The sequence below is a fragment of the Calonectris borealis genome, chromosome Z, assembly GCF_964195595.1.
Source record: "Calonectris borealis chromosome Z, bCalBor7.hap1.2, whole genome shotgun sequence".
In the NCBI taxonomy this organism is placed as follows: Eukaryota; Metazoa; Chordata; class Aves; order Procellariiformes; family Procellariidae; genus Calonectris; species Calonectris borealis.
This window is the reverse complement of record NC_134352.1, coordinates 77,963,400-77,990,704: the sequence shown is the minus strand read 5'-3', so window position 1 is coordinate 77,990,704 and position 27,305 is coordinate 77,963,400. Positions and strand designations below refer to the sequence as shown.

Sequence of the window (27,305 nt, the reverse complement as noted above, 5' to 3'; positions counted from 1 at the left end):
AGGCGCTCAGGCCTGGTGTCCCTTGGCTGTAGTCCTCGCACGCTAACAACCTCTTTCAAAAACTTGACACAGGTGGTAGGTGTCCCACTGAGATAAATTACCTACTTTCGGTTGCTGAACAGATGGGCAGGGAAGTGAAATTTTAGTTTGTTCATTCCCAGCAGTAACTAGCAAAGATGATCTCGGGCTCTGCAGGATTACTTTTTGATAACCATACACCTGCAGACAGTCCACGTTTCTGTTAGAAACTACATAAGGTCATTGACAACTGCTCAAGAGACTGATGCTAAGTCTCTCATCCCCATATTCTTCTGAATATATTCTAGGCTGAGAGGGGCCAGAAAGCGTACAAAGAGGGACCTCAAGAGGCAAGGGAAATGGGCCCCACAAGAATCTCACAACATTCCACAACAGGAAACGTGGAGTCCTGCACTTGGGGAGGAATAACCCCAGGTACTAGCATGTGCCAGGTTTGACTGGCTGGAAAGCAGCTTTGCAGAGGAGGACCTGGACACTCGCTGTCCTGGTAGACAAAAAACTGAACATAAGCCAGCAAAGGCCAGCGCTGCCAGCAGGTCAAGGGAGGTGATCCTTCCTCTCGACTCAGCCCTGGTGGGACGCAGCTGGAGTGCTGTGTCCAGTGCTGGACTCTCCAGTACAACAGAGACATGGACACACTCAAGGGAGTCCAGTGAAGGGCAACAAAGATGATTAAGGAATTGAAGTATCTGACACGAAAGGAAGATCTGAGAGAGCTGGGACTGTTCAGCCTGGAGCAGGCTCAGGGTGATCTTATCAATGTGTATCAATACTTGATTAGGGGAAGAGAGAAGATGGAGTCAGCCTCTTCTCGGGGGTGCCCAGCGAAAGGACAAGAGGTAAACGGAACAAACTGTAATACAAGAAATTCCATTCAACTGGAAGTAAAAAAGCTTTCTTACTATGTAGGTGGTTGAACACTGGCACAGGTTGCCCAGAGAGGCTGTGGAGTCTCCATCCTTGGAGATACTCAAAACCTGACCCGACAAGTCCTGAACAGCCTGCTCTAGCTGACCCTGCTCTGAGCAGGGGCTTGGAGTAGATGATCTCCAGCGGTGCCTTCCAACCTCAGCTATTCTGTGACTTCGCAGTGGGGTATTTCTCTTCATCAATACATTAAAGCCCATGGACAGCATATGACAAAAGGACAAGGACTGACTAGCAAGGACCAGACTCTGACGTACCCACACAGTACAGACATGGTGCAACTAGGGAAGTTAAATTGCCAAAGCCTGCAAACCAGGGAGCTCCATAAACTAATCCAAATATTAACCAAGGGCTTCCGTCCAGAAAGGTTCGCAACTCATTAAAACCAGGATGTATGGGAAACCCGACAACATATTTAAACAAAGGTTTTCCCTCGCTTCCCCACATACTTTACCAAATCACTTGCATCTATTCACATACAAACATATCATAGTGTAGCACACAACCCCATACTCATTTTTTTCTTTTTGAATAAGATGGTTGTAGTCACACTGTAAGAAACTTAGTAAAAATATTTTTAGTATCTTCACTTTAAGCTTGCAAATATTTTTCTGGCAGAAATCCCCAGCTAACTTTACAGCAAGATCTCTCAAAGGAAACAGAACTCTTACTTAAAGAAAAAAAAAAAAACCACCACAGTACAAAATGAATGTGACCCAGGGACTTACCCTTCTATGCAACAACACGAGCAGAGTGCACAGAGACAGTGAAGTCCGCAGGGCGTGAAATTAAAATTTTCACACAGATACAATGAAGTAATGATACAATGTTACAACCTTGGCACAAAAATCTTCTGGTTTGAGTAAAGTCAATGTCATGTGATGTTATGGTTTGTGCACTGGTAGAAACGGTCTGCTGCTAAAATGTTCATAACAAAACAGAAGGAGCGAAAGCAAGAAAATTGTACGGATAATTACAATAGGCCTATACATTCTAGGGATCTAGACATTCCTTAAGATGCTCATCACAGTAGTATCTAGCTGTCACGGCAGGCTGAGTTAAGAAAGCACACTTTTCTTTCACACCTAGAAATCTAGATGCTGAGATGCCATTAGGAGACAGGAAAAAAAAGATTGAAAGAGAGTTGAACTTAGCAAGGAGGGGGGAGAGGACATCTCTCTTATTAGGTCGGTTTGTTGCCTATGAACAAGGTGGATATGCAGGTTCCAAATTCCAAGCATATGGATAAGAACAGGGACGCACAGAGCAATTAACAGAGTCAAGCAGAAGCTGGGATGAGCAGCAGCTGGAGCACTGTTAAAGTCCTTCTAGGAATTGCTTCACCTGTTACAGTAAAAAGAAAAGGCAGTGCTGGAAGAACATAGGCTCCTCAGCAAGGACAAGGTCATCGGAACCGGAGTGGAGCTTGAAAAATTCCGGGCAGATCCATGTGCAGGGGCACAGACACTATGACAAGAACATGTCACATCAGACTCAAGACTTGCAAAGCAAGTTACAAACAGCACCCTTTATACTACAAATACACCTACACAGTGGAACACTGAATTATCAGATAATCTGCATAGAGCAGGAAGCATTTTATTTCTAAGAGTGTGAAAAAGTCTGCAAACTCATAAATCATAAAGCTGCTTGTACATTATGATGCTTCACAGATACCTGGCAGACATGCACACGTTCTACAAAATATATTTATAGGTCTGAACAGGGGGGGAAAAACTGAATTCAGTACTACTGCTCACCTCAAACCACAATTTCGTGATCACAGGCACAGAAGTTAACGCACACAAGAACTATTGGTAATGCATTTCCAGTAACCCTTCTGGAAATGTAACAGAAAAAGTCAATCTAACAGTGCAAAGGTCATTCCTTACAAGGCATGTTTCTCACCCTACTGATCCAAGACGGTACACATAAAGAAACATACAGCCAAATGTGACTGAATAAAATCTTCAAGTCTTCAGCTTATTAATTTTTTTAAATTTTTCTCATTTCATTCCAGTGATTTCATTAGGTTAGACTTCTTCATCTTTATTAAAAAATAATCAGAACTGAAATGTTTCAATAAACCCAATTTCTGTTTTAAGTAGTAAAAGATGATTCAATGCAGATGAAGCAAAAATGAAAGTTGAAAGTACAATGGCATTAGAGGCTTTGAGAATCTCCTTTAAAAGATTTTAAATACATAAATTATATATTAGTACTCTAGAATGTCTTTGTTTGTTTTTTACAGAAAAAAGAACTTTAAAAGCAATTTTTTCATAGAATCATAGAATAGTTTGGTTTGGAAGGACCTTTAAAGGTCATCTAGTTCAACTAGACCATTTTCACTATGTTCTCCAGCTGCATGTATCAAAACAAAATCATTTAAAACTTACAGGTGGGAAGAACCAAACGAGAAAAATAACAGTTAAGGCACCACCATTAAAACACACAGAGCTAACTTTGTACAGGGCAGAAAACAAAGATACAATACTATTTTCAGTAAAAGGTTTAATTTTCCATCACATTTTCAAATTATTTCCCTCCCAACACTAAGGGAAATAATCTAACTTTTTCTCTTTTTTTTTTTTGTTTTTCTCTTTTTTTTTCCAGAGGGCCATAAATCATAGAATCATAGAATCATAGAATCATACAGGTTGGAAAAGACCTCTAAGATCATCGTGTCCAACCGTCAACCCAACACACCATGCCCACTACACCATGTCCCTAAGGGCCTCATCTACACGTCTTTTAAATACCTCCAGGGATGGGGACTCCACCACTTCCCTGGGCAGCCTGTTCCAAGGCCTGACCACTCTTTCAGTAAAGAAATTTCTCCTAATGTTCAATCTAAACCTCCCTTGGCACAACTTGAGGCCATTTCCTCTTGTCCTATCGCTAGTTACTTGGGAGAAGAGACCAACACCCACCTCGCTACAACCTCCTTTCAGGTAGTTGTAGAGCGCGATGAGGTCTCCCCTCAGCCTCCTCTTCTCCAGGCTAAACAACCCCAGTTCCCTCAGCTGCTCCTCATAAGACTTGTGCTCCAGGCCCTTCACCAGCTTCGTTGCCCTTCTCTGGACACGCTCCAGCACCTCCATGTCCTTCTTGTAGTGAGGGGCCCAAAACTGAACACAGTATTCGAGGTGTGGCCTCACCAGTGCCGAGTACGGGGGCACGATCACCTCCCTGCTCCTGCTGGCCACACTATTTCTGATACAGGCCAGGATGCCGTTGGCCTTCTTGGCCACCTGGGCACACTGCCGGCTCATGTTCAGCCGGCTGTCAACCAGCACCCCCAGGTCCTTTTCCTCTGGGCAGCTTTCCAGCCACTCTTCCCCAAGCCTGTAGCGTTGCCTGGGGTTGTTGTGGCCGAAGTGCAGGACCCGGCACTTGGCCTTGTTGAACCTCATACAGTTGGCCTCGGCCCATCGATCCAGCCTGTCCAGGTCCCTCTGCAGAGCCTTCCTACCCTCCAGCAGATCAACACTCCCACCCAACTTGGTGTCGTCTGCAAACTGACTGAGGGAGCACTCGATCCCCTCGTCCAGATCATTGATAAAGATATTGAACAGGACCGGCCCCAGTACTGAGCCCTGGGGAGCACCGCTCGTGACCGGCCGCCAACTGGATTTAACTCCGTTCACCACAACTCTCTGGGCCCGGCCGTCCAGCCAGTTTTTTACCCAGTGAAGAGTGGACCTGTCTAGGCCGTGAGCCGCCAGCTTCTCTAGGAGAATGCTGTGGGAGACAGTGTCAAAGGCTTTACTGAAGTCCAAGTAGACCACATCCACTGCCTTTCCCTCATCCACTAGGCGGGTCACCTGGTCAATGAAGTACCACCTCATAAATAACACAGAATGGATCAAAATTATCATGACCCCAAACTACCTGGGAGCCAGAAGTATGTTGCACTGAGAAATTTAAATGCTAACTATAATCAGTAGCTACAATTAAATGAATGGTGAAAAAAACCCGAAGATACTATTTTCTTTTAAGATTATCTAAATGTTGAGGAGATAACTTTAGTGCTCTAGTCACAGCCCATCACAAAGCCAAACTTAATGTTCAATAGCATGTGTTTTTGAAAAGGAAATCTGGTCTAGGAAGAGAAAAAAGTCGCACCTACAGTAAAAACTGGTGCACTCAGCTTGAACAAAGATCTGTAACCAGGGACTACTAACCTTGGTAGTCCCATCAACTCTTTGTTTCCTTCAAATCTGTATCAGAAAACTAGAACGTATGTTACATGATTCAGGGTTCCCAAAAGTAACGCTGGAAAGCTTACAAAACAAAAACGTATTTAACAGTTCAATATTCTTTACACTAAAACACTTCCATGACTTTCCCTACCCAAATGTGGAAGATACCTTGGTTATTTCATTACCCTATCCAGGAAAAATTAGGGCCCGAATCTTCTGTTACTATATCCTATTGAGCTAATTCCAGATACGTAACATTATGAGATTGAGACTTAAAGCCAGATATAGGGGTTTTCCACAACAGAAATGTCTTAACAAGGATGTTAAGAGATGAACATGTAGTTATTTAAAAATCAATATTATAATCCATATATTATGGATGACTGTATCTAAAAAGCTCTCTAAGTTAGAGAGAACTACAATGACAATCTTGGAGTATGTGGAGTTAAGAACACAATGACAATAAGAAGTCGGGATATGAGCTAACTGGACCTTTGGTCTCTATCTAAATGTTACCTGCTCTGAATGTACCATCTCACAATTCTGTCTGACGGCCACCAGTTTCTCCAGTAGACAAGACAATAAAGAATTGTTCCCTACTCAATTTTCTGCATGTCACTTTTGATTTTATGAACTTTTAATAGTATCCTAAACTTAGCCCCCTCTTTTCCAAGCTGAAGAGTCCTAGTCTGTTGTGTTGTTCATTCCACAAAATCTCTCTCACATCTGGGAGCAGCCCATTGCGCTGCTCAGATGTGATGACCAAAGAGTAACAACACACATTACGTACTTAAATTCAACAGGTCTATGGAGCAAAAATTCAGCAGTCTTTCACTTCAGAAATGGAAACAATATAAAAATGAGAAAGTCTGTTAAAAAGAAATTAAAAGAGGCAGTTAAAAGGGCAAAAATGTTTGCCACATTTGCCTAATAGTCATACTAAGGCTCCGAAAAAGGATACACAACCTATGGAGAAAGACTTCAGAAGGATGAAATGGAGTCATACCAGTTAAGTGGAACAGTAAAGGAGACAGTTATGTCCAGTCAGGTCCAAATAAAGAAAATAGCAAAGAACAAATGATAGATCAAAGGGAAAAAAAAACCCAAACAAACCACAAGCAAAAAAAGCCCACAAAACCAAACCCCACAATAAATTCCAGCCAAAGACTAAGGGTTATCCTACTAAAAGCATTTAAGGTCTAATAACAAGTCCCACTTTAAATATGAAAAAAAATAGGAAGTCTGAGTATCTGTTAAAGTAAAGAGGAGATAAAGTTATAAAGGAACACGTAAGGATGATAAGGTCATAGCAGAAAAGCCCAATGAGCTGACACCTATTCACCATGCAGGAACTTAGGAAGTTTCTGAAGCCACAGAGGACACAGTGGAAGACCTGTCTCAAGTTGAAGTGTCGTATAAATACATTACAGAACAAATCAACATGAATGAACAATAATAAATTGCTGGGATCAGCTGGTACTCGCTCAAACTTCTGAAGGAGCTCAGGTATGAAATAGCTGAACTATTAACTGTAGTGCGTAACTAATTGCCTAAAACTGCCTCAGTTCTGGGGCAAATGTAGGGGTTTTTTTAAGTGATCTGGAATGATGCAGAAATCTACAAATGAAGAGGTTTAGAACAAGCAGACTGATAGAAATTATAATAAAGAATCGATAAACTTGACATATTGGCAGAGTCTTTATATTAAGTCGTAATTCACTGCTGACCTCTACTAGATTTGTAGAATTATTATGCATGCGAAAAAGGAAAATACAGTTTATATAGTCTATCTGGAGTTCCAAAAGCTTTCCAGGAAATCTATCACCAAAGACTTAAAAGTTGCCATAAACTAAGAGGAAAATCCATTAATGGATAGATAACTGGTTAAAAGGCAGGAAATAAAGAGAAAACATTAAAATTGGTCTACTATAAAGTGTCCGGGGAGGTCACCAATGGAGCCTCACAGAAATCTGTTAGGGCCTGAACTCTTTAATGCATTCGTAAGTGGCCTAGAGAAAGGACAAATAATGAGACGACATTCGGTGTTCATACTATGCTATTCATGGTAGCAAAAACAAAAGCTGGAGGTCTTCATTGAGGCAGAGAATTAGAACATCATGAAGGAAAAGAAAAGTACATTAACAACTGGAAATGGGGCAAATCAAATAGTATAAAGTGCTGGTTAACGTCCTTAAGTGACAGAGAGGCAAGAATTTCTTTTGTAAGTAGGCAACTCATCAGCTGGAAATAATTGAGAAGACAGAGCTGTGCCTGTCTGCTGAGACCATCTCCTGATGCACAGCACGTTTGACCAGCTGAGATGGGACATGACTGGTGCAAGGCCCTGCTCAGACCTCAGAAACACTGCAGTACCCTGGTCACCTACGCTCGAGTTACAGAGCATCACCACTTCATGTCACTTCTAAAAAGGATTCTCCAAAGCAGTCAAACTTCCATCCTTTCCAGCCTTCCATCACCACAGTTTTTATTAAACAAGTTACCACATCACAAGCTCACGTTCTACTGAGGAAGAAGCTGTATGTTCACAATTATACATATCCACTGCCTCTCCCAGAGTGTTCGGTACCTAAGCCCTTTGATTTATAATGCAAGCATTGAAACTGCGTTAATAATCAAGGCACTGACCATGCAGCACATAGGTTAACCCTGCGTTTGCCTCCGATCCATAATCAAAATATGAATGACAAACAACTTATTTTTAGTTCCACATATTCAGCTACAAGAGGGATAAAGTGTCAGTGCGCGTTACTCCAGTCTTATTTTACAGCCCACGAGACGACAGGTATCACCAAAAGGTGATTTAGCTGATCCTAAAATAAGTCATCGACCATAAAAGGAGCTGAGGGTAACTAGCTCAGTTGTCTCAAGATAAGCAAGATGAATTCCACCCTAACTATACTAGCACCACAGTTAATCATCGTTATTACATGGATCAACCAAGCACGGAGATGTACTGTGCCAGGATCCTGCCCTGAAGAGTTTACAGCCTGAAAAGTCCGGGCAGGTGAAGGAGAGAGAAAAAGGGGAATATATTAACACATAAGCAACATGGTGGAAGTATGACAGAGCCACCTTTTGGGAGAATGGCTTACTAAAGTAAGATGCGATTATTCTGTAGATATTATTAATCAATTCCTCCCACCTCAAAAAAAAAAAACCAAACAAAAACCACACGAAACCAAAAACAACACCAAAAACAAGAGGAAACTCCTCTGCAAGAGAAGGAGCAGAGAAGTGACTACAGTGCTAGGAAGAGAACCATGCGGTTCCTTAGATAACCATGAAGAGAGGAACCAAGACTGCTCTTAATTTGCCAAGCTCTGTAGAAATTGCCATCACAGTAATTCCAAGAAAATGTTTAAAAGCTACAATGCAGAGCACTCAGAGTATCAGTGGAAGAAGAAAAGACAGTCAAATCAGGGTTTTTGACAAAGGGATAAAGCAAAGCACAGAAGGAACCTGAAAATATTTTTTCAAAAAATATTTTTTTCAAAAAAATATTTTGAGATTAAGTTTTCACTGTTGTGATTACAAGTGCAAACAGGAATCACATCCAACGAACCAACATTCACTTAAAATTTAACGTGGTATTTGAGAACCTGCAAAAGCACAGAGGGGAAAAAAAAATGTAAAAAAAAGTAATTAAGATAACAATGAAAATGATGGTAAGAAGCAGACATAAAGAGTTAAGTCAGCTTCATAATATGATTTGTAGTCTATTTTCCTTTGCTTATTATTACTTTCAAACTACAATCAAGTTATTGTCATACCACTGAATGATGGAAACCTTGCCAACTACTTCAAAACTGACACGTTTTCTGTTGCACTGAACATTCCCAGAAGACATTTCCCCTCATTTTAATACAAAATCCTGTCAGATCCCCAGAGCTGAATAAAAAAAATGTGTAAAGGATATGTAGCTGTAATAGACCTCCCCCAACTAGTCAACTTTGGAATAAAAGACGATCAAAAAAAGACTCAAAGATCCAGTGCTAGATTAATGCAAATATCTGCGTGTTTGCAAGTGTACTTTTTGATTAAACTGGCATACATCAAGTACAATTAGAAAGGTTATTTATAACTAAGAAATACATAATTCTGCATTTTAATGAGGGTGACAATTACAGCCAACAGTTGCTAATTAACATTAATCCTTTTGCACTGCAAGTCAGAATTTCCCAATATGATTTTCATTGTCAGCAATGGACACACCAAAACTGTTATTGCAAAGCAGCTATTAGGTAGGCTGCTTTGACACAAATAGGTGTTCCTGTTACACACGGTAAAGAAAAAGAAGCTGATGATGTGTTAAATTTGATAACCTCAGATGTAAATACAGAATGTCATTTCAAAATTTACTTGATGTCTACAACACAAAATATAATCAAGGCTTATCATTTTCATGGCTGAACCCAATTCCAAGTTTCCCAAGAGCCAGCTTCGCAGGTGAAATCTGATTTCAACACAAGCTTGAAATCTCCCATTGTTAAATTTGGTTTTGATCCCAGTCCTGGGTTCACATCTGCATTTCACCCCTGAGACTTCAAAGCTTTTAGTGGTCGTAACCGAACAGTGTAGATAAGGAGTAGCGTTTGCCCAGTCTGTATCAGTTTCTGAAGCAAAACTCTGGAGCAAGTACGGAAGATAGGAATGATGACTACTGATTGATTTGCTACTGTAGTATAGCCTTACTGCAAATTTTCTTCTTATGCAGATTATCAAGAAAATTTTGGTTCTCAAATACACTGAATTTTAAATCCTAATCTTCCAAAATTGCTCTAATGTGTTTCTATTCATTGATTAAAAATTTCTCTGTAAATAAATGCCATGTGTATAATAACAACTGTTGACCTAATTAAACACTTCTATTTCTGATACCCGTGATCCTCTAAAAGAGAGATGATTCAGATTTGCTATGCGTGTCTTTCCAAAAGAGAAGTTATCTCTGGTTTAGCCTCTCAGCCATCGTCTTTTCAGACAGAAGCGCTAGAAAAATCTAAGAGTCTCTTTTCATACTGGTCTTTAACAGGAAGACAGACCTGGTCCAACCACCATCACAGGCACAGATCATAACGCAGCCAGTAAATAAAGCCTCTAGAAGAGTGCTGAGGTGCTCACCATCTGGGTCAGGCAATTGGAGTGGGATCAATGTCAGATATAAGTAAATGAGAAGGCAGAGAAGGAGAATTGTGAGCACTAAGCAAAGAAACCTACAATGCACTTCTTACAAAGCACTGTAAAATTCACATTTATTTTGTAAGTATGAGATAGATGGGTTATTTCTACATACAGAGGTGCCCAACTAAAATCAAGATAAGTGATATTAATGTCCTATGGTCAGTATTATTGAACCTCGAAAGCAATAAACTATGAGTCGATAAATATTACATTTGCAACATAGTTAACATTCTTCTACTGTCTCTGGCACTTATTACACATTGTAACCGCAAGTCTACAATACATTATTCATATTTGGGGTGTCACTGAGTGATGGATTGCTGTAAGAGAGGCTGTCCTTTAAATAAATCAACAAATAAAAATGCAAATGTTAACATTTTCAGCCACAACTTTTTCCATCTTGAATGGGGAATGAAAATTTCACATTATATCGACAGCCAGCAGAGAGAACAATTAACAACCTACACTGTGAATAAGAGAGATTAATTTGCCAACGTCTGGTTTTATCACTTGCATATGGAACTATATTGGACTTTTTGTGCTGCTGGCTTTCTCAGGGAGTAGGCAAAACTTGTGTCTCCTACCACGTCCAGCACCTAACCCACCACCCCACTCCAAACACACTTTTAATCCTTTAAATGTTCCTAAGTTAGATCTGGAATGAAAGTTTTCTCCTCCTTGTCCTCCTTTTGAATCTTGAACGGTGTCTGATCCTAAGGGGGAAAAAAAAAAAATCTATTTCTTTGGTGGTGCTTGGTTAGACTCTACAGTAGAAGGAACTTCATAGTACTGTCTTAAGAGCAGAACCCTATTTAAGCATCCGACACGCACAGATCTAAAAGGCAACTACCGCATAAGTAAGGCAAAAGCTTAAATCTCATCACTGTCGTATTTCCTAACACTCAGCATAACAGATCTACTCTAGACTATTCCAGTGTGCATTATTAAGTACACAACTCTGCACATTATATTTTACATCAGATATTAATTTGCTTAAAAGTCCCTGAATACACATTCACCTGAGATGTGCTGGGCAATTGAGTAAATAGTTTTGTTTTTAAAATGTCCCTAAACACAAATTTACACAATACAATCTGTTTATAAAAACTCCAACAGGCCACTGTAGTCTAACAGATAATAATATAGCTCGAATATAGTATTCATATTGCAGGAACTTCTAAATCACTTATTTTAATGGCTACAAGAAACTTCACTCCAAGACAATGCATTCAGCTAGCATTAAAGCTCTGATTTAAAACCACAACAAGAAAACATAGGCTTAATGCTGAAACTCCATACTATCACTCAATCCCTTAATTTACCTAACTGTTCTTAAGTTCACTTCTTAGATGCCCAAAGTGAAAAATGTTACAGGAGAATTATCTGTTTCCATGGTGAGCAGAACAACCTTTGCCTATGTCTTTTTAAGTGCTTGATTATCTGCAGTGTTATAGGACTTACTGTGCCAAACTCGACACTACAACTGTTTCTGCGTGGGGAGAGCCTGACAATTGCACCAGGGCTGTAATCAAATTAAATGGTCTTTCACAAGGCACAATTTACAACAATTTTTTTTTTTTTTTAAATAGCAGCTTAATAGTTTGATTTAGAGCAGTTTCACTCCTGTTTTGCAACACAACACTTGTTTTGCTGAAATCAGTACCTGACTATACCTAAGGTAAGATCTAGTTTATTTAAAAACTTCTTCATTACTAAATGAAAGCATACAAATGCCACTACCTCCCCTTTCCAGCTCCCTTCCAGCTCACAGCCAAAACCCAGTCTTTCTTCTAGGCAAACAACAGTTATGAAAAAGATGTCCCCGGTCACCACAAAGGTAATCTTTAAGATCGTCAGAGGAACTATGCTTTAGGGGTAAGGAACAAACTTACTCTTCGAAATTTGCCCAGCCCCAACCTTGCCTGTGATTTTTTTTTCCAAATATATCAGCTCTGGTCTAGATAAATAAGCACATGGAGTAGAAAAGCTTCCCAGACCTGCTGTGAACATAATTTCAAGGGGGCTCATGCAGGTGTAGACACTTGGCTTAAGAACACTGGATAACCAAACATGCAAGGCTGTATTACGAAAAGCGGCGACGGCATGCATAGAAGCATGATGGGCAAACAAATCCACTATTAGGCCAACTCAGGATGCCAGATAAAGAAATGCTATTTTTCTTTCAGAGACATCACTGAAACCACCTTGTGCACATCCATTCTGCAAGTCTGCTCCTTCTACAGGTCTAGCACTAAGGCTCTCAAAGCACACACCTTTACCTTCTAGGGAAGCTTATTTCTTGTCCCAGACATGATTCATTCCAAGAGAGAGAAGAAAGTAGCACTGCAGCGATTCTTCCTCAAGCAGGAGGTAGCTGTAACACACTGAAGCCTCCGGTTGAGCCCTGCCAAGACAGGCTATCAAGCCAACGCATCTTCTACCTGCCATGCCTGCTTATCCAGCCAGCCCTCCCCAGAAGCTGCGCTAGCACCCCGATGCCTCGCGCTGGCAGGGACCTTCTGTCGCTTTCCAACACCTTCTCCCTGGCAGGTTTTCCATTGCTGCTACTGCCGGGTGCCAGGGTTTGTGCTAGTTAAAGCTGGCACAAACATGAGTTGAATCTAGTCCTATAAATTTAAATAGTCAAAAGTAATTAGGTTTACACGTACTGCCGAATAAATAAATTTGCTCTTAGGCTAGGGCTTTGTGCTGCAAGTTTCAGGCCCGCGCCAACTGTTGTGGTTAAGCTGTTAACCCCCCCAAATCACAGATTATAACGAACATGCTGACAAACCCTAACTTTAGTGCCACAAAAGCAGCAATAATTCTCAATATTGATTAATTTAGTTAGTTAAACCTGCAGTCTAAGCTTATAACCATTCAGTGATAAATTGAGACTGACCTGCTGCCCAAGCAGGTTTTTTGATGAAGGATAGGATCAGCTTTAGGTCTCCGCAGAAATACTTGTCCATTTACCATTTTCAATTAGAGAAGGCCATGAGTAAGGGGGAAAGCACAACATGGCTGCTTAAACTGGTCAATTATACTTACAGCACCAACGGAGAGAAAGAAAGCACCCCAGAAATACAGGATTTTTCAAAATTTGTCATCAACTAGTAAAATAAACCTTTAAGGATGACAGCTAATCAGACTCCTTTTACTGATCACTTTATCTGATATGATTTCTAACAGCATATTTCAACAAATATTTTACTCCCCTCTGTGGAAAAGAATGGACCATCAATCCTCTTGAATAAAATTCCTTTTTCTGAGCAGTTGTTGTGTGATGTGAATAATTATATCTACTCCTCAGTGCTTGAATTGAATCTCAACTTATCACTATTAGACCGTATCAAGCAGTATCTTTACACACTCTTTATCTGATATTAGCAGCTTGCAAAGGTAACCCGTGCTTCTAAGAGAAATGCTTAGGCAATCTTGTGGTTTGTTTGTTTAAACATACAGTTACTTGTGGGAAACAAAGCCCAATCTATCTCAGTTCTTAAATCCTCCCAGAATTATCATCCCTTGCTTCAGAAGAAAAAAAAAAAAGTGTTTCCATAGCAAGTAAGTACAAATTTGTCAATATTGATAGTGGTTTTTCACCTATTATATATCGCAAGTTCTCTCAGAAGATAGAAACAAACTGCCAGCTGCTGCCAAGAATACACGGATGATATCAAGCATACATTTTCCTAGTCCACTGGGCCAAGAGAAGATTAAATCTGACTCAAGCCCTCTCGTTCTCCAAGAAACATTTAACTCTTCTTATGAACGGTCGTACATTCTTGTCATCCCACTGCACAAAGTCATCTCACTAGCGGTGTAAAATACAGCAAATTCATACTTTAATCTGCATTTACTTTGTTGCTTAACTAAAGATTTTATTATGAGAAAATGTGGGATATGATAAAGAAAGGCAAGGATTGCATGCTGGTTTTCTTACCGCTGGAATTGTAATCCTGCCTAAAGAAGGCAAGTTGTTTTCAGACTTACAAGTCTAACAACAATGCTGCTTTCTGTTTCGTCATTGGAGCAGAAGTGATAATGCTGCTTTTCCAGTGCATTTAGTGCAGATATATAGTATAATCAGGAATTGCTGACTTAATGTGATTTTGTTGCTTGTCATTAAACATAAAATAACTCCGGTACAAAACATTTTAAAAGAAATGCCATTTGATACAATATTGTGGGGGGGGAGCGAATACAGGGGGATTAAAATCTTCAAGTGGATTTAAAACCTAACAGGGGTTAACACCATCCATTCAAATTATTTACAAATGTATTTAATGTGTCAGGACTTGGAACATAAAATACTTTCTGTTCAAAATCTAAGTAAAATTAAAATGTTAGAACTTGGCATATTCCTGCTTTTCTTATTCTAACAAGCAATTTAAGGCTTACTATAAATGTCAAAAGGATACAGCAGTTTTTAGTTTATATTATCCAGCTCGTGCTAACATGAAATATCATAGAAATTCAGCCACTTCCCTGCATCTAGAAGAATTTGATGGTTGTGTTTGTGGAATGTTCAACCAGAGATTACTCAGCGACTTACCGTGAAGTGTCATGTTGGACTAGTGATGTTGCTGTGGTTGCAAGCTCTTTGCTGCTGCCTATCAGCACAGGAGATGTGGCTGCATCCTTCCTAGGTCCTGAAGTTGTCCCTGTGGAATGAAGTGAAGACAAGCCAGACATCAGAGTCTAGTAAACTCTGGACAGATGTTTTGTGATTCTGCATTATTACAGAACACTGGGACTAAAAGTTGCAACATTTTTGGAGTGCCATATATACAGTGAAATGGCAATCAAAGAACTCATCAGTTGACAGTACTGTGCATGGCATGCATTTCAGAATCACGTAGAATCAAATCTGTAGAATAAGTCACACTCTACAGCTTCCATCTTACTGCCCAAAGTTTGACAGACTTGCACTGTTATCATTTCTTATAGGATTCAGCTTGTTTCACACAACTGCACAGATGCAGTTCTCATGACATGCTACAAGATGTTAGTTTTCCCAGTAAATATCACTATAACAGTATTTTGCTTTCAATAAAATAGAACTGTTAGTCCACTCCTTCCTTCCGCCTCCCAATAACTCTTGAATTACAAAACAATCTACATTGAAAGGCGAAGTCTGGAGGTCGTGTAGTCCAATCCTCCATTCAAAGTAGGGCCAACAAATTCAAGTCTAAGGCACTTGTCCACTTAGGTTTTGAATGTCTCCACTGATAGTGAACGAACCTCTCGGGGCAACTTCTCTGGTTCCAGTGTTTGACCACCCTCACAGTGAAAAATGTTTTCTGTATAGCTAATCAGAATTTCCTGAATTGTAACTTTTTCCCGTTGTCTCTTGCTCTGTCGCTGATGAGTTCCAAGAACAGTCTCATTCCCTCTACTCTACACCCTCTCCTTCAGTAGCTGAAGAAAGCAGGAAGATCTGTGCTGAATTATCTCTTCTTGAGATGATGCTGAACACACACAGCTTTCTCAGCCTCTCCCAGCCCCCTGACTGTCCTGGTTGCCTCTGCTAGACTCCTTACAGTTTGTCAATGTTCTCCTTGCACTGTGGAGCCCCAAACTGGACATAGCACTCTACAGATACAGTCTCACCAGAGTTGATCAGAGGGGAAGTGTCACTTCATCAGCCTGATGACCACAATATGGCCCAGTATGAGGTTTGATTACTCCATCACACAGGCACACTGCTGACTGGTGGTTGACTTGCTGTTCAGCAGGACACTCAGTTCTTTTCTGGCAAAACTGCTTTCTAGGTTCTCAGCACCCAGTTGGTCCTGTTATATGAGATCGGTCCAATCCAGTTGAAGGAACTGGCACTTCCCTTTGATGAAACCTAAACAGGTTTCTGTCAAACCATTTTCCCAGCCTGTTAAGGTCCCTTGAATACCGGGCCCTACCCTCCAGCATATTGACCGCTTCCCCAGTTGGTGTCATCTGCAAACTTGCTGAAGGTGCATCCTGTCCCGCTGTCCCAACATTAACATTAAGGTCGTTAATGTTAAGCAGTTAACCACTAGCAACTGGCTGTCAGCTGGACTGATGACAATTCTTTGAGACTGGTGGTCCAGCCAATTTTCCACCGATCTTCCACCTTTCACCCACCCACCTGAGAACTGGCATTTATAGGTAGGATTTAGTTAGACAACTTGCATACAGGCAGTCAGAGGTAAGTGGAATAGGCAAATTAGGAGTAATCTGATCTACTACACAAAAGCCTGTGGATTTGGGCTTTTTTAATCTAGCCTAATTAGCTCTGTCCAACCAACATCACTTAACTAAACAGTAAGTATAGGGAAAACTACAAGTCTCAGCAAAAATTAAAGTCAAATCAGTGTTTAGGTCTTTAAGTAATTCTGTCATGCCTAAATATTTCTCAGCTCTGTGAACAGCAACATTATCTACCATCCGTGCTGAAACATGAAGCAACACAACATGGTTGTAACTCCAGCTTCAGCGCAAAATTTACAGATGTCCAAGGGATTAAGATTATTTAAAATACTGCATTGATTTAAGATGTATACAAATACATAAGTATAGTAAAACCACATGTTTTAAGGTATATTCTAGGGAGGCTAACAGAAAAAAAATGGGTTCTTACCCTCCTGCTATAATGCATTGTGCTTCAGTACCATGCAGTGAAAAAATCTCGCTTAACAAAGAATTAATTATCAGTGAAGGAACTCTTAGAAATATCATGGGGATTGTGTGTCCCTGGTAACTTGATAGTGTGCCAATCCATGATGAGAAGAGTGGGTACGCATATAAAGACTGGAAGCCTCTTGCTTAAACTTTTGGCTTTATGATCGAGTAAGAGATATTTAGAAATCATTGCACGTGACAGGGGAATGAGGCAGCTGGATTTTAAGAAACTAATACCAAAGTAATAAAAACCTGGTGAGCATGGGAGAATATATTCAATTCCTAATAAGAGAAAAGGCTTGCACACTGTCAACATACTACATTCACAGCAAAGTAGATGTATTCCTCGAAAAAGAAAATATATGTACTCGGAAGTGGCCGATACAGCCTCAAGGGGACTGTTCAAAGACCCAAGTTTGAAAATATTACCAGGGCTAGAAATGGAAAACAAGAAAAGGAACTAAGTAGGAATATACTGAGGCTGTTAGGCTGCACAGACATAAAACAGGAGGTAGCAAGAAATCCTGAATAAGTGCATATCTAAACAAAAAAACATTTAAAAATACATCTTGAAAAAGGCATGCAAGTCGGCTGAGGGAAAAGAAACACCAAAAAGCAAGCAGGTCTATGAATATACGAAGAAGATTACATTAATAATGATCCTAAAATGGCCAAGCTACTAATAATTTTAAAATATACTATGAGAAAAAATAAAGAAAAGGAATATTGGCAAGTCGGAGATAATGAAGACCATGTTGATGTATACTACCTGCCTATATAAAGCTGATGAAAAGAAATTATCAGGGGGGAAAAAAAAGATACAAATTCTTTAGTCTGAAGGATATATATTTCAGGGCTAAAGGGAATTAGTTAATGAATTTATGAAGTGACTGGTAATTATTTATGAAAAGTCATAGAGAACTGGGGTGATACAAATGACAGCAAATTAATTAGATTTGCAGGTGTTGGAAGACAGTATGAGACTGGAGACCTTGCAGATGATCTAGAGAAGCAAGAAACATGGAAAAAGAATAGACACATTCACCCTTGAAGAAAAAAAAAAAGCTTATATATGGTGTGATAATCTAAATCCTGACACCAATGGAGAGAACATGGAGCAGCAAAGAATAGCAAAAAAACAAACTAGACATAAGCTTGCAAGGCAAGCTACCCAAAGCAATTACAGATGTCTTCTAAATGGTAATGTTAAGAATACTATTTTCAATTTGATTAACTTGGTATAAGAATGATTTAAAGTAGATTAAAGACTCATTTGAGAAAATTCAAATAGCTGTATATTTCTGCTTGAGAAACAGACAACTAAAACATGAAGAAAATGGGGAAATACAGCAGTCTACATTTTGAAAGTGTAAACACTAAGAATGAAGAAATACAGTTGAAGCCGGTTCAAGCAGTAATGGGATGAAAGTACGTAAAGGGAAATCTAGGTTGATAATCATGAAAGAAATCTCTATGAATTGAAGAACACTAATATTCATAATACTTAACATTTATATAGTACTTCACATCTTCAAAGTGCTTCACTAATATTAACTAATTGCTCTATTCGATTGTAGGGAAGAGTCTTCCCTCAAGGGAAGAAGTTCCAGATCCTGAATCCCTAAGAAGCTACATTAGAAAACCTACTGAAAAACAAACACTATACAGAAAAATCAGCCCCTGGAAAAGTACAGATGCTATGAGCTAAAATAATTTTCCTTCTCTAGCTTCTTCTTTTACGTATGGAAAGGAAAGCTATGCATGCTATACAATATCTTGCAGATGCTATGTCCCCCAAAGAGAGACAAAGGGAAAAATAGTTCGTTCTTTGTTTCAATGCAGAGATATTTCAGGAAGGGTGTGAAGAGGAAGACTTTAAATGGAAATGTTGAGAAGTAAAGTGCCCAATATTGCGGAATGCAATGGATAGAACCTAGTTAAGTTTCCCAGCCCAAAAGCAAAATTTTCCAGGGCAGAAAGGAAGAGAAACACACATTTCTGTACTCCAGTGCTTTTTAACTAGACAAGTTGTTAGATTTTAGTACAAATTGACATAGCTGCTGGTGACACCAATAAAAACAATTTACTGCTGAAAAGATCTAAGACTTGAGGATTGCTTCGTCTGCTTAAAGTTTTGCTGGTAAAACTAAAAAAGTTTGGCTACAAGACACAAACGCCTGCTAAAACACAGGAATAAAAATTAAGGAGCAAACAGAAATAGGAGACAAAAAGCAATAATGCCCCTTTCACTCCATGAGGTGATGGGACCAGGTTAACAATGCTCTTCTCCCCATTACTACACATCTGCAGGTGGAAAGGAAAAGTGGGTTTATTAGGAAATCACCCTTTCCACACTCACTGCACTCACAGTAATTGAGCAGTCCTGTGGGCAGTAAAGCCTTCCACCATTCCAGCATGAGAATGGTTTCCTGATTAATCATTTAATCTCCTCAAAAAAACCCAAAAAAAACCAAACAAAAAACAAAAACCAAACCAAAACACTAAAATGACAAAGGTAGTTGAACAAGACTGCCAAAATCTGGTACAACTGCCTGTGTTGCTGTGGAGGGACACTGTCCCCCCGATGCACCCACTGTTCCCAGTGGTACAGGGAGCCCAAAGGCCCACATCAGCACTGGCACTGCATTAACGTGTGCTTGGAGAGAGTCCCCATCCTGAAGAATATACAATTTAAATAGACAGGACAGATCAAAGCATGAGAAAAATAAGCCTCTGTAGCAATAGGTTAACATCTGACCGTCAAGAAGTTTTCAGTGGACATGTTTCTGTACATAGTATCTGTTTTCTAACCAAAAGGCCACCTTAAGGTCTGTGGCTAAATAACATCAAGTTTCATGCCTCAAGATGTCATCTTGTTGACTTCATTCCCCTTTCCCACATCGCATGGCTTAGCTAGAGCTCAAGTAAATGCACTGCAGTAGAGGGATCACTTCGTATTGACACAACAGGTACTGAACACTGCCCGAGACAGACCCCCAGGCTTGCTGGCTCAGCACTCTGACGCAGTAAGGCAAAGACCATATTTTTATAAATTTCACCACAGAAAACAATGTTAGCATCCCTAGTTTTATTTTTGCAAGATGCAACATAATTACTTCCTAACAAAAAAAAAAATTCTGAAGCAGAAATCCCAGGTCAGATGGGAAGATCCAGCAGAAGCAAGGACAGAGACAGCTAAGTCCGGAGCTAACTAGAATTAAGAAACTTGACATTGTGCCCTGGTGATCCCCAAAGATGGAAAAAACACTTTACAATTATGTGTGTATGCTTGTTAAAGGAGTCCAAACATATAACAGAGGGAAGCCAATTAAAAAGGTACTAAATACAGAAGACTTCAACTTCAGTGATTAGTGCTAGGTAATTTGCCTTGTGATAAACAAGCCATTCAAATCGGTAATAGACCTGAAGTTGTTCCACAGCTTGAAAGCATTTCTCTGAACTTTACCTGGTATCACAGCAAGTGCCAATGTTTATAAGTTAAATTTTGCCATGCAGCTCTACGCCTTCAAAGCTAGCAATCCCAGTAAGTGTTTACGAAAGACACCCACCATCTTCAGACACTATGCTGACCACTATGTCACTAAATCGGCATTAGGTGCAGCTCAGTTGCTATGTGCGATAGCCAGGGGCAGCTTGTAACTTCTCCTAAGTACCACAAAATGAAATGAATGAATGAAGAAGAGGCAAGGTTGGATTTTTTTCCCCGAATCTATGGAAAATAAATTACTTTTTGGGGACTATCCCTATCCACGGAACAAAACCCATCACCCAACTGTGAAAAATCTCAATTTCATCACTACAGTATTGAGAAAGAGGAGGGAGAAGGAAGAGGAAAAGAGAAGAAAAAAATAATGATAGCTGAAAAAAACATAAAAGAAAACCATCAGTGAAAATTGCCCCTGAAACTTTGCAGAATTGTAACGACTTTCTCTTGCTTAAATTGATTGGTGTAGCAATGTTATAAAATGACTATTAGGATTCATTGTGCACAACAGAAAGTGTGAAATGTCAGCAGACTATACAGCAAAAGTAATGGGTCCTGAACCCCTGTTAGTCAAAAATGATTTTGTTTCAAATTAGAAATTGATTTTTTTGGACACAAGCCCTTTACAGGCTTCCAACTTTTGTAGCTGTGCCTTGGAAGAGATTAACCTCAGCCACTGTTTGGGTCCAGGCTGATGATACCCTTTTGAAAGTTTCTTCACAGGGACTGCTTTTTAATGTTGGTACGGTCTTAACCAATAACACAAGTTATTTGTTCCTTTGAGAACTGCACCACATTTCTTCTCATTTTGCCATTTTCTTTATTTTTATGCTGACATATACGGCAAACTGGCTGACAAGTTAAAAGAAAAAAAAAAAAGCTAGCTCATAATTGAACCAAGGATTATGTTCAAGGCTCGGCAGTGAAACATCCAAGCTGCTTTTGTTCCCAACCCTTTCTCTTCCTAAGAAAGACTGCTTCTCTGCTCCTTAAGTGAAGGTACTAAGCTAAGAGCAGGATAGATTCTAGCCATACAGACATCCCTGTGGGGCAAAATATCGGGTTGTGATGGTGGAGCCATTACTTGGGGAGGAAAAGAATGTGAAGAAGATTACATTTTGAGAGCAAGTCCCACTGCACTTATTCTCTCTGCTTGCTGGGAAAGGAAAAAGAATTGTAGAAGTAGCTTTTTGAGATTAAAGGGCTATTTTTTCCCTTCCATCAGGAACACCAGCCAAGAAGATCACTTGTTATTTACAAGGCTTTCTACACTTTTTATTACTTTAAACGTAGCTACCTTCTCTTGGGTTGTTTTAAGCAACTTGCAATCCTCTCCCTCTAATTGTGCATTTTACTGATACGCTCTTGAACACATATATACAGTTTGTAAATGCCTTCAGCACACTCACGGCCCTGCAATACAGTATGCTTCCCCTTACCTTTCCTTGACTTGGTGCCTTCCCTCTTGGTTTGCATCAGAAGGGCTTGCCTATCTTCCATGTTTGCACCAAAACCAACCATTTTCTTCCCCGAACTGCTCCCACCGCTGCTCCCTGGTGTTCTGGAGGTTTTGCTCACTGGAGGTGTCCTCAGAAAATAATCTTCACGTTTCAACGCCGGTACACTGGGAGGAAAGAAAGATCACGCTATTACATGATGCATTCAGCCCTTTTAACACTGCACCCAGCCCTCTCCCCCACTTTTACTCTCCAGAAGCGTAACCGTCATGCTGCTGGTTGAGCTCTTGTTGAATCCATTTCCAATGTCTGAAAGCAGGATGTCTAAGGATTGAAGAGTTACCAACCTACTTTAGCAGGAGTTTTTGGTTATCAGCAGCTGGCAGCACTCTGACAATTATATTTGGAGTTTTGTGGCATTTGGCACATTCCCTAAAGCATTAGGTCCTGGATTTCCTGGGTGGTTAGGACAGGACAAGTGGGATGAAGATACACCAAGTACTTTGTCCAGCACAGTGGAGCAAGGTGGGAAGAAAGAGTAATTAAAAAAATGCTCACTTTGCTAGGATAAAAGGGAAACAGAGAAGATTATGTAAAGAGAAAACTGTAGTTATGGTTTGCAAAAGGGAAGCAGATGACAGAATCATAGAATCATTTTGGTTGGAAAGGACCTTTAACATGATCGAGTCCAACCGTTAACCTAACACTGCCAAATCCACCACTAAACCATGTCCCTAAGCACCACATCTACACGTCTTTTAAATACCTCCAGGGATGGTGATACATTGATTCAAGAAGAAAAGGGATGACAGGAGATGAGACAAAAAGAGGTGAAATGAATGAACAGAGGTACTTGTAAGCAAGATACAGAATGTATGAGCAAACTGGTGGAAGAGTATCTGGTGCAGCAAGTGCAACAATTTGAGTAGAGTAAGAAAAGAGAAAACTAACCAGAACCATTACGGTTCAAGATGAACTTCAGCGCAAGATCGTAAACACCAGACGGATAGAGCCAGGAGGCAAATTTGGTGATGTGGACCAACCATGACATCAGTCTCTGCAGACACAGGCAACCATAAAACATTTTGGGGAAAACAGGAGGCTACGGAGACCCATCTTTCTCTCAGTAAAGACAACCAACTGCTTTCAAATTCTGCTCTCTGGGAAACAACTACTGCTTTAAATGAGGATTCCCAACATGTATATGTCATTAGCCCTGTTACCGTTATAAAAAGCAATTAAAAACATTAAAAAAAAAAAATCTCTGGATTATCCACATGAAGGAATACAATTCATCCCAAGATTATACTGCTCTACTTGCAATCATGGGAGTGACATACAGCTTCCCTAAGTTAACAGAAGATTAAACAAATCTTTTTTGTGTTTAAGCACCAATTTCACATGGGCAACCCAAAGACTGCCACTGAGCTTTTATTATTTGGGATACAGCTTTGCAGAGGTTGATTCACAAGAATCTTTTCCTCAAAGCTTACATTACTGAAGTTACTGTACATCTGAGGAAAAAGCAGATATCTGATGTTCCCATCAGAAAATGATAGCTAAATTAAAAGTTTCAAATCAATGTGCTGTATAAGCCATTGTTTAATAGGGCCCACTGCGCCTGTTGGACAATTAGTATTACTCCTGTGTTATTAACGCAGAACATTTTATAATGGCTTATGACCTGTCATAACTGGCTGAAATGTTGGATAAAACTTCTCTGAATAACCTCCGTTTACTTCAGGGCTTCAAACTGTGTGGCCACTAATAATATCGCGAAGTGTTATTAAAATTTATGGTGGACTAAATTACTATCTTATTTGAATTATATGAAATTATTAACCTACTAATTCCTGCAACCCAGAGTACAGCAAGAGGTGGGTTTGGACCCTAATAACTGTTTAGAGGGGCTTCAAGGTGTAATACTTGACCAGATTTCTCTGATAATACAGGACTCGATATTCCATTTGCCTGTGCTTGGATGATTAACAGCATTTAAAAAAACTGAGGTTGTCATTATTTGGATGCTTTCTGAGTTTTTAAATTACATTTAATTACAACCTACACTTCTTCTGTGAAGACAGTGACCTTTGGCTTATAGATGAGGAGGCGATTACTCCACTGGTTCACTGCAATAGCTTTTACATGGTGCGGTTATCTCTAGAATACAGAGTTCTGGTTTAAATAACACTATGGCAGAGGCAATTCAAACAGAAACAGACACCAAGAAGAAGTTACAGAAGCTAATTTATGAGGAAATAACAAAAGCAAGTGTATTTGCATTTGTAGCTCACTAAACAATTAATTAGAGCCTGGTTCTCTAGTATTTAATAAAAGAAAGCTCACGCTAAAGTTTTGCTCAAGTAAGGACAGAGAGTCCAATCTTAAAATGACAAACACTTAATCTGAGAAGTGAGCAGACCAAGGAGGGAAAGGGATAATGCAGATACATACAAAAACTCAATAATTAACAATGTACCAAAATTAAACAAAGAAAACATAAGGGGGGGAAAAAAAAAAAATCTATTTCAGAACATAGTTACTCATTCACCTGTGGAATAATTAGTAAAATGAATGATGTGACTAATGCAACCTAGAAAATTTAAAATTAACATATGGTCCAAAGGGATCAGTTATGTATAGCTAAAGAGATTAAATAACAAAACAGGTCCTTCTCTATTTTCAAATCCAGCAATCCATCGTATCACTCAAATGCAGCATGGTTAGTAGGACTTCCTGCAGGGCACCACGATATCCGATGGATTTTCATGCTATTCCCTGAAACTACACAACAGACAAGACTGTCTAAATGAAGACCTTATTAACCTACCTAAACTACATGCTAAGGTAGGAGTTGTAGAGTAGCATCGCCAGAAAAGAAGCGAGTCTCAGCACTGCTGCCTCCTTATGAATATCGAAGTACATCACCAACAGAGGAAAACACACCTTGAATGTTTTTCCATTTTGTCTGTGCTTCATATCGCGATATCCTTGCTGAGCGTGAATGGCAAATTTTAAATGTCATTCAGGACCCATTGAATACTGCTAGTATTTGCATTCCTTAAAAAGTAGAAAAACATTAACCTTTTGTTTTATTGAATTAAAATGCCATGGAAATGCTGATGTAGTCTTCAGAGACTGAAATACTTTTACAAAGAAGAATAGCTGTCATTTATTAGACACAAAGAACAATTACTTGATAGGATGCTTTCTGACAAAAAGCAGATTGGTATTCTCATCATAGAAAAGGCATTGTAAAAAAACCCAGCACAGACCTCTGAGACTTGAATAATTTAAAGCTGCATTTGGTGCAATTTGAATTTTTCTTTAGGGAGGCAAAGTTAAATACCTTTAATTTGTTCTAATTATTTCAAATTTGCAAGTTAATTATGGCTGATCATTAAATAACAAAAAGGACTATCGTCTCCATAGAGTTTTACCTCCTACCCTCTGCATTACTTAAGCTAGATTTTAGTATGCATGAATTAACTTTCTAAATAATCACACGGTTTGACTAAATGGCTCAGTAAAATGAGCTCTGATCCTCAGAATAAGCATTAATGGACATTAGAAAGGCTATTGGGACCCATGTTACTTACATTATAAGTATTTTTAATGGGGTCTTATTTACTAATCTTTATGTACTGTTCAAGTTAGGGCACCATATAGATACATTATTCTGCTTTAATAGAGGAAAGTCAGTTCTTCAAGATACTAAAACAAATGTCCATTTAGAGCCAACTAAATTCATTTTTAAATTAATGCAGGAAAACTCTGATAGAATTTAACTTGTTTTAGTTGCTCATCCTGATGAATCAATCCAACATAATGGTAGCCTTGGTCTGAAAATGGAGTTTTACACGTCTATTGAATCACTAAGCAACTCAAGCAGATATGACTCTTGCCACAGAGTAGCATTTACTACCAGCATGTGTACGCCCACGAGATTACATCTCCTCCTTGCTCCGTACCTAGCGCTCATCTGACGGGCTTCCAGTCATCGATCCCAAATTTGGATGCTCACCTTTCACTGCACTCCGATCTTTCCATGCATTTTTCAATGCAGATCAGTGGCATCCGGAGAACATGACTACATTATAACTAGTCAGAAACCCAAAACGCGAGGCAATTCATGCCTCCAGTATATATGTTCAGCAGATGGCTGCCTTAATGGTACCCTACTGCACCCTGTTGAGGCAAGGGCTTGCGAGTTTAACCATTATCAAACTAACAGATTGCTATGGTAGGTTAGCTCCAAAAGCAAACATGTTGGAATGTTATTTTCCTGTTCCGCAATTTCTGTTTTAAAAATAAAATAATTAACAGTTCATGTGTGCAATCTGCTGCAATTATATCAGGCCAAGAATGCATAACACTTAATGATGCAAAACTGGTGATAAGTAGATAACCCAAGCAATACGTTTTTGTAGCTGGAACCTATATTGCCATTTCAGATGCAGTTTGACAAACAGGCTGAAAATTGCTTCCCCCCTGCCATTTTGGCTGGGAGAGTTTTCAGCCAGATCAGCTTCCAGAGTCAGCTCGGTATAAAGCAGCAGTATCACAAGTGCTGGGACGGAGAAGAAGGTGTCAATATATCACGGGATCTTCTTTTCAGCAGGGGTCTGAATTTAGATCAGTTTAAATCAAGTTATCAAACCACACTTTTGAAAACCACCAGTTCCAAAGTGGGACTGTTTGGGAAGTTGGTTGTCTGCATGGCAAATAAAAAAATATTCACAAGGAGAAAAGGACTGTAGACTTTGGATGAGTGGATCTAAGAAGCAACAACAGTGGTCTCCTGAACAATCACAACTTTTTCAGTTTTCTCAAGTGTACTGTGTTACTCTTTGTAAGCCCCTACTTCCAGAACTACCAAGTGCCACAGATTTTTTCAAGTGTTTTTTCCCAACAATGCATCAGGAGTGTGATTACCGTAATCCACAAGGCAAAGGAGATAAGAAATTGATGCAGTAAAGATTCATAGAATCATAGAATCATTAAGGTTGGAAAAGACCTCTAAGATCATCGTGTCCAACCGTCAACCCAACACACCATGCCCACTAAACCATGTCCCTAAGGGCCTCATCTACACGTCTTTTAAATACTTCCAGGGATGGTGACTCCACCACTTCCCTGGGCAGCCTGTTCCAAGGCCTGATCACTCTTTCAGTAAAGAAATTTCTCCTAATGTCCAATCTAAAGAAGCTGGGCCCCTGGACAGCAAGCAGGTCAGCAGAGGTGGAAGAGAACTGGAACCGACTCCCAAACACTTGACTTGCTGAGAAAAGGAGACGCCTGAAATTAGTGCAT

The 27,305-nt window shown here is 39.7% G+C and overlaps 1 protein-coding gene across 1 annotated transcript in view; it reads right to left on the bottom strand.

The window, feature by feature from the left end:
• The window catches only part of LOC142075746 (protein hinderin-like), a 175,122-nt gene that overhangs the window by 15,792 nt on the left and 132,025 nt on the right, over positions 1–27,305 (bottom strand). Inside the window, exons 9-10 of the mRNA XM_075137565.1 lie at positions 21,975–22,159; positions 14,926–15,034 (exon numbers count right to left, since the gene is read on the bottom strand). Of these exons, the coding sequence (XP_074993666.1) occupies positions 14,926–15,034; positions 21,975–22,159 (294 nt within the window). The remainder of the gene's footprint in view (positions 1–14,925; positions 15,035–21,974; positions 22,160–27,305) is intronic.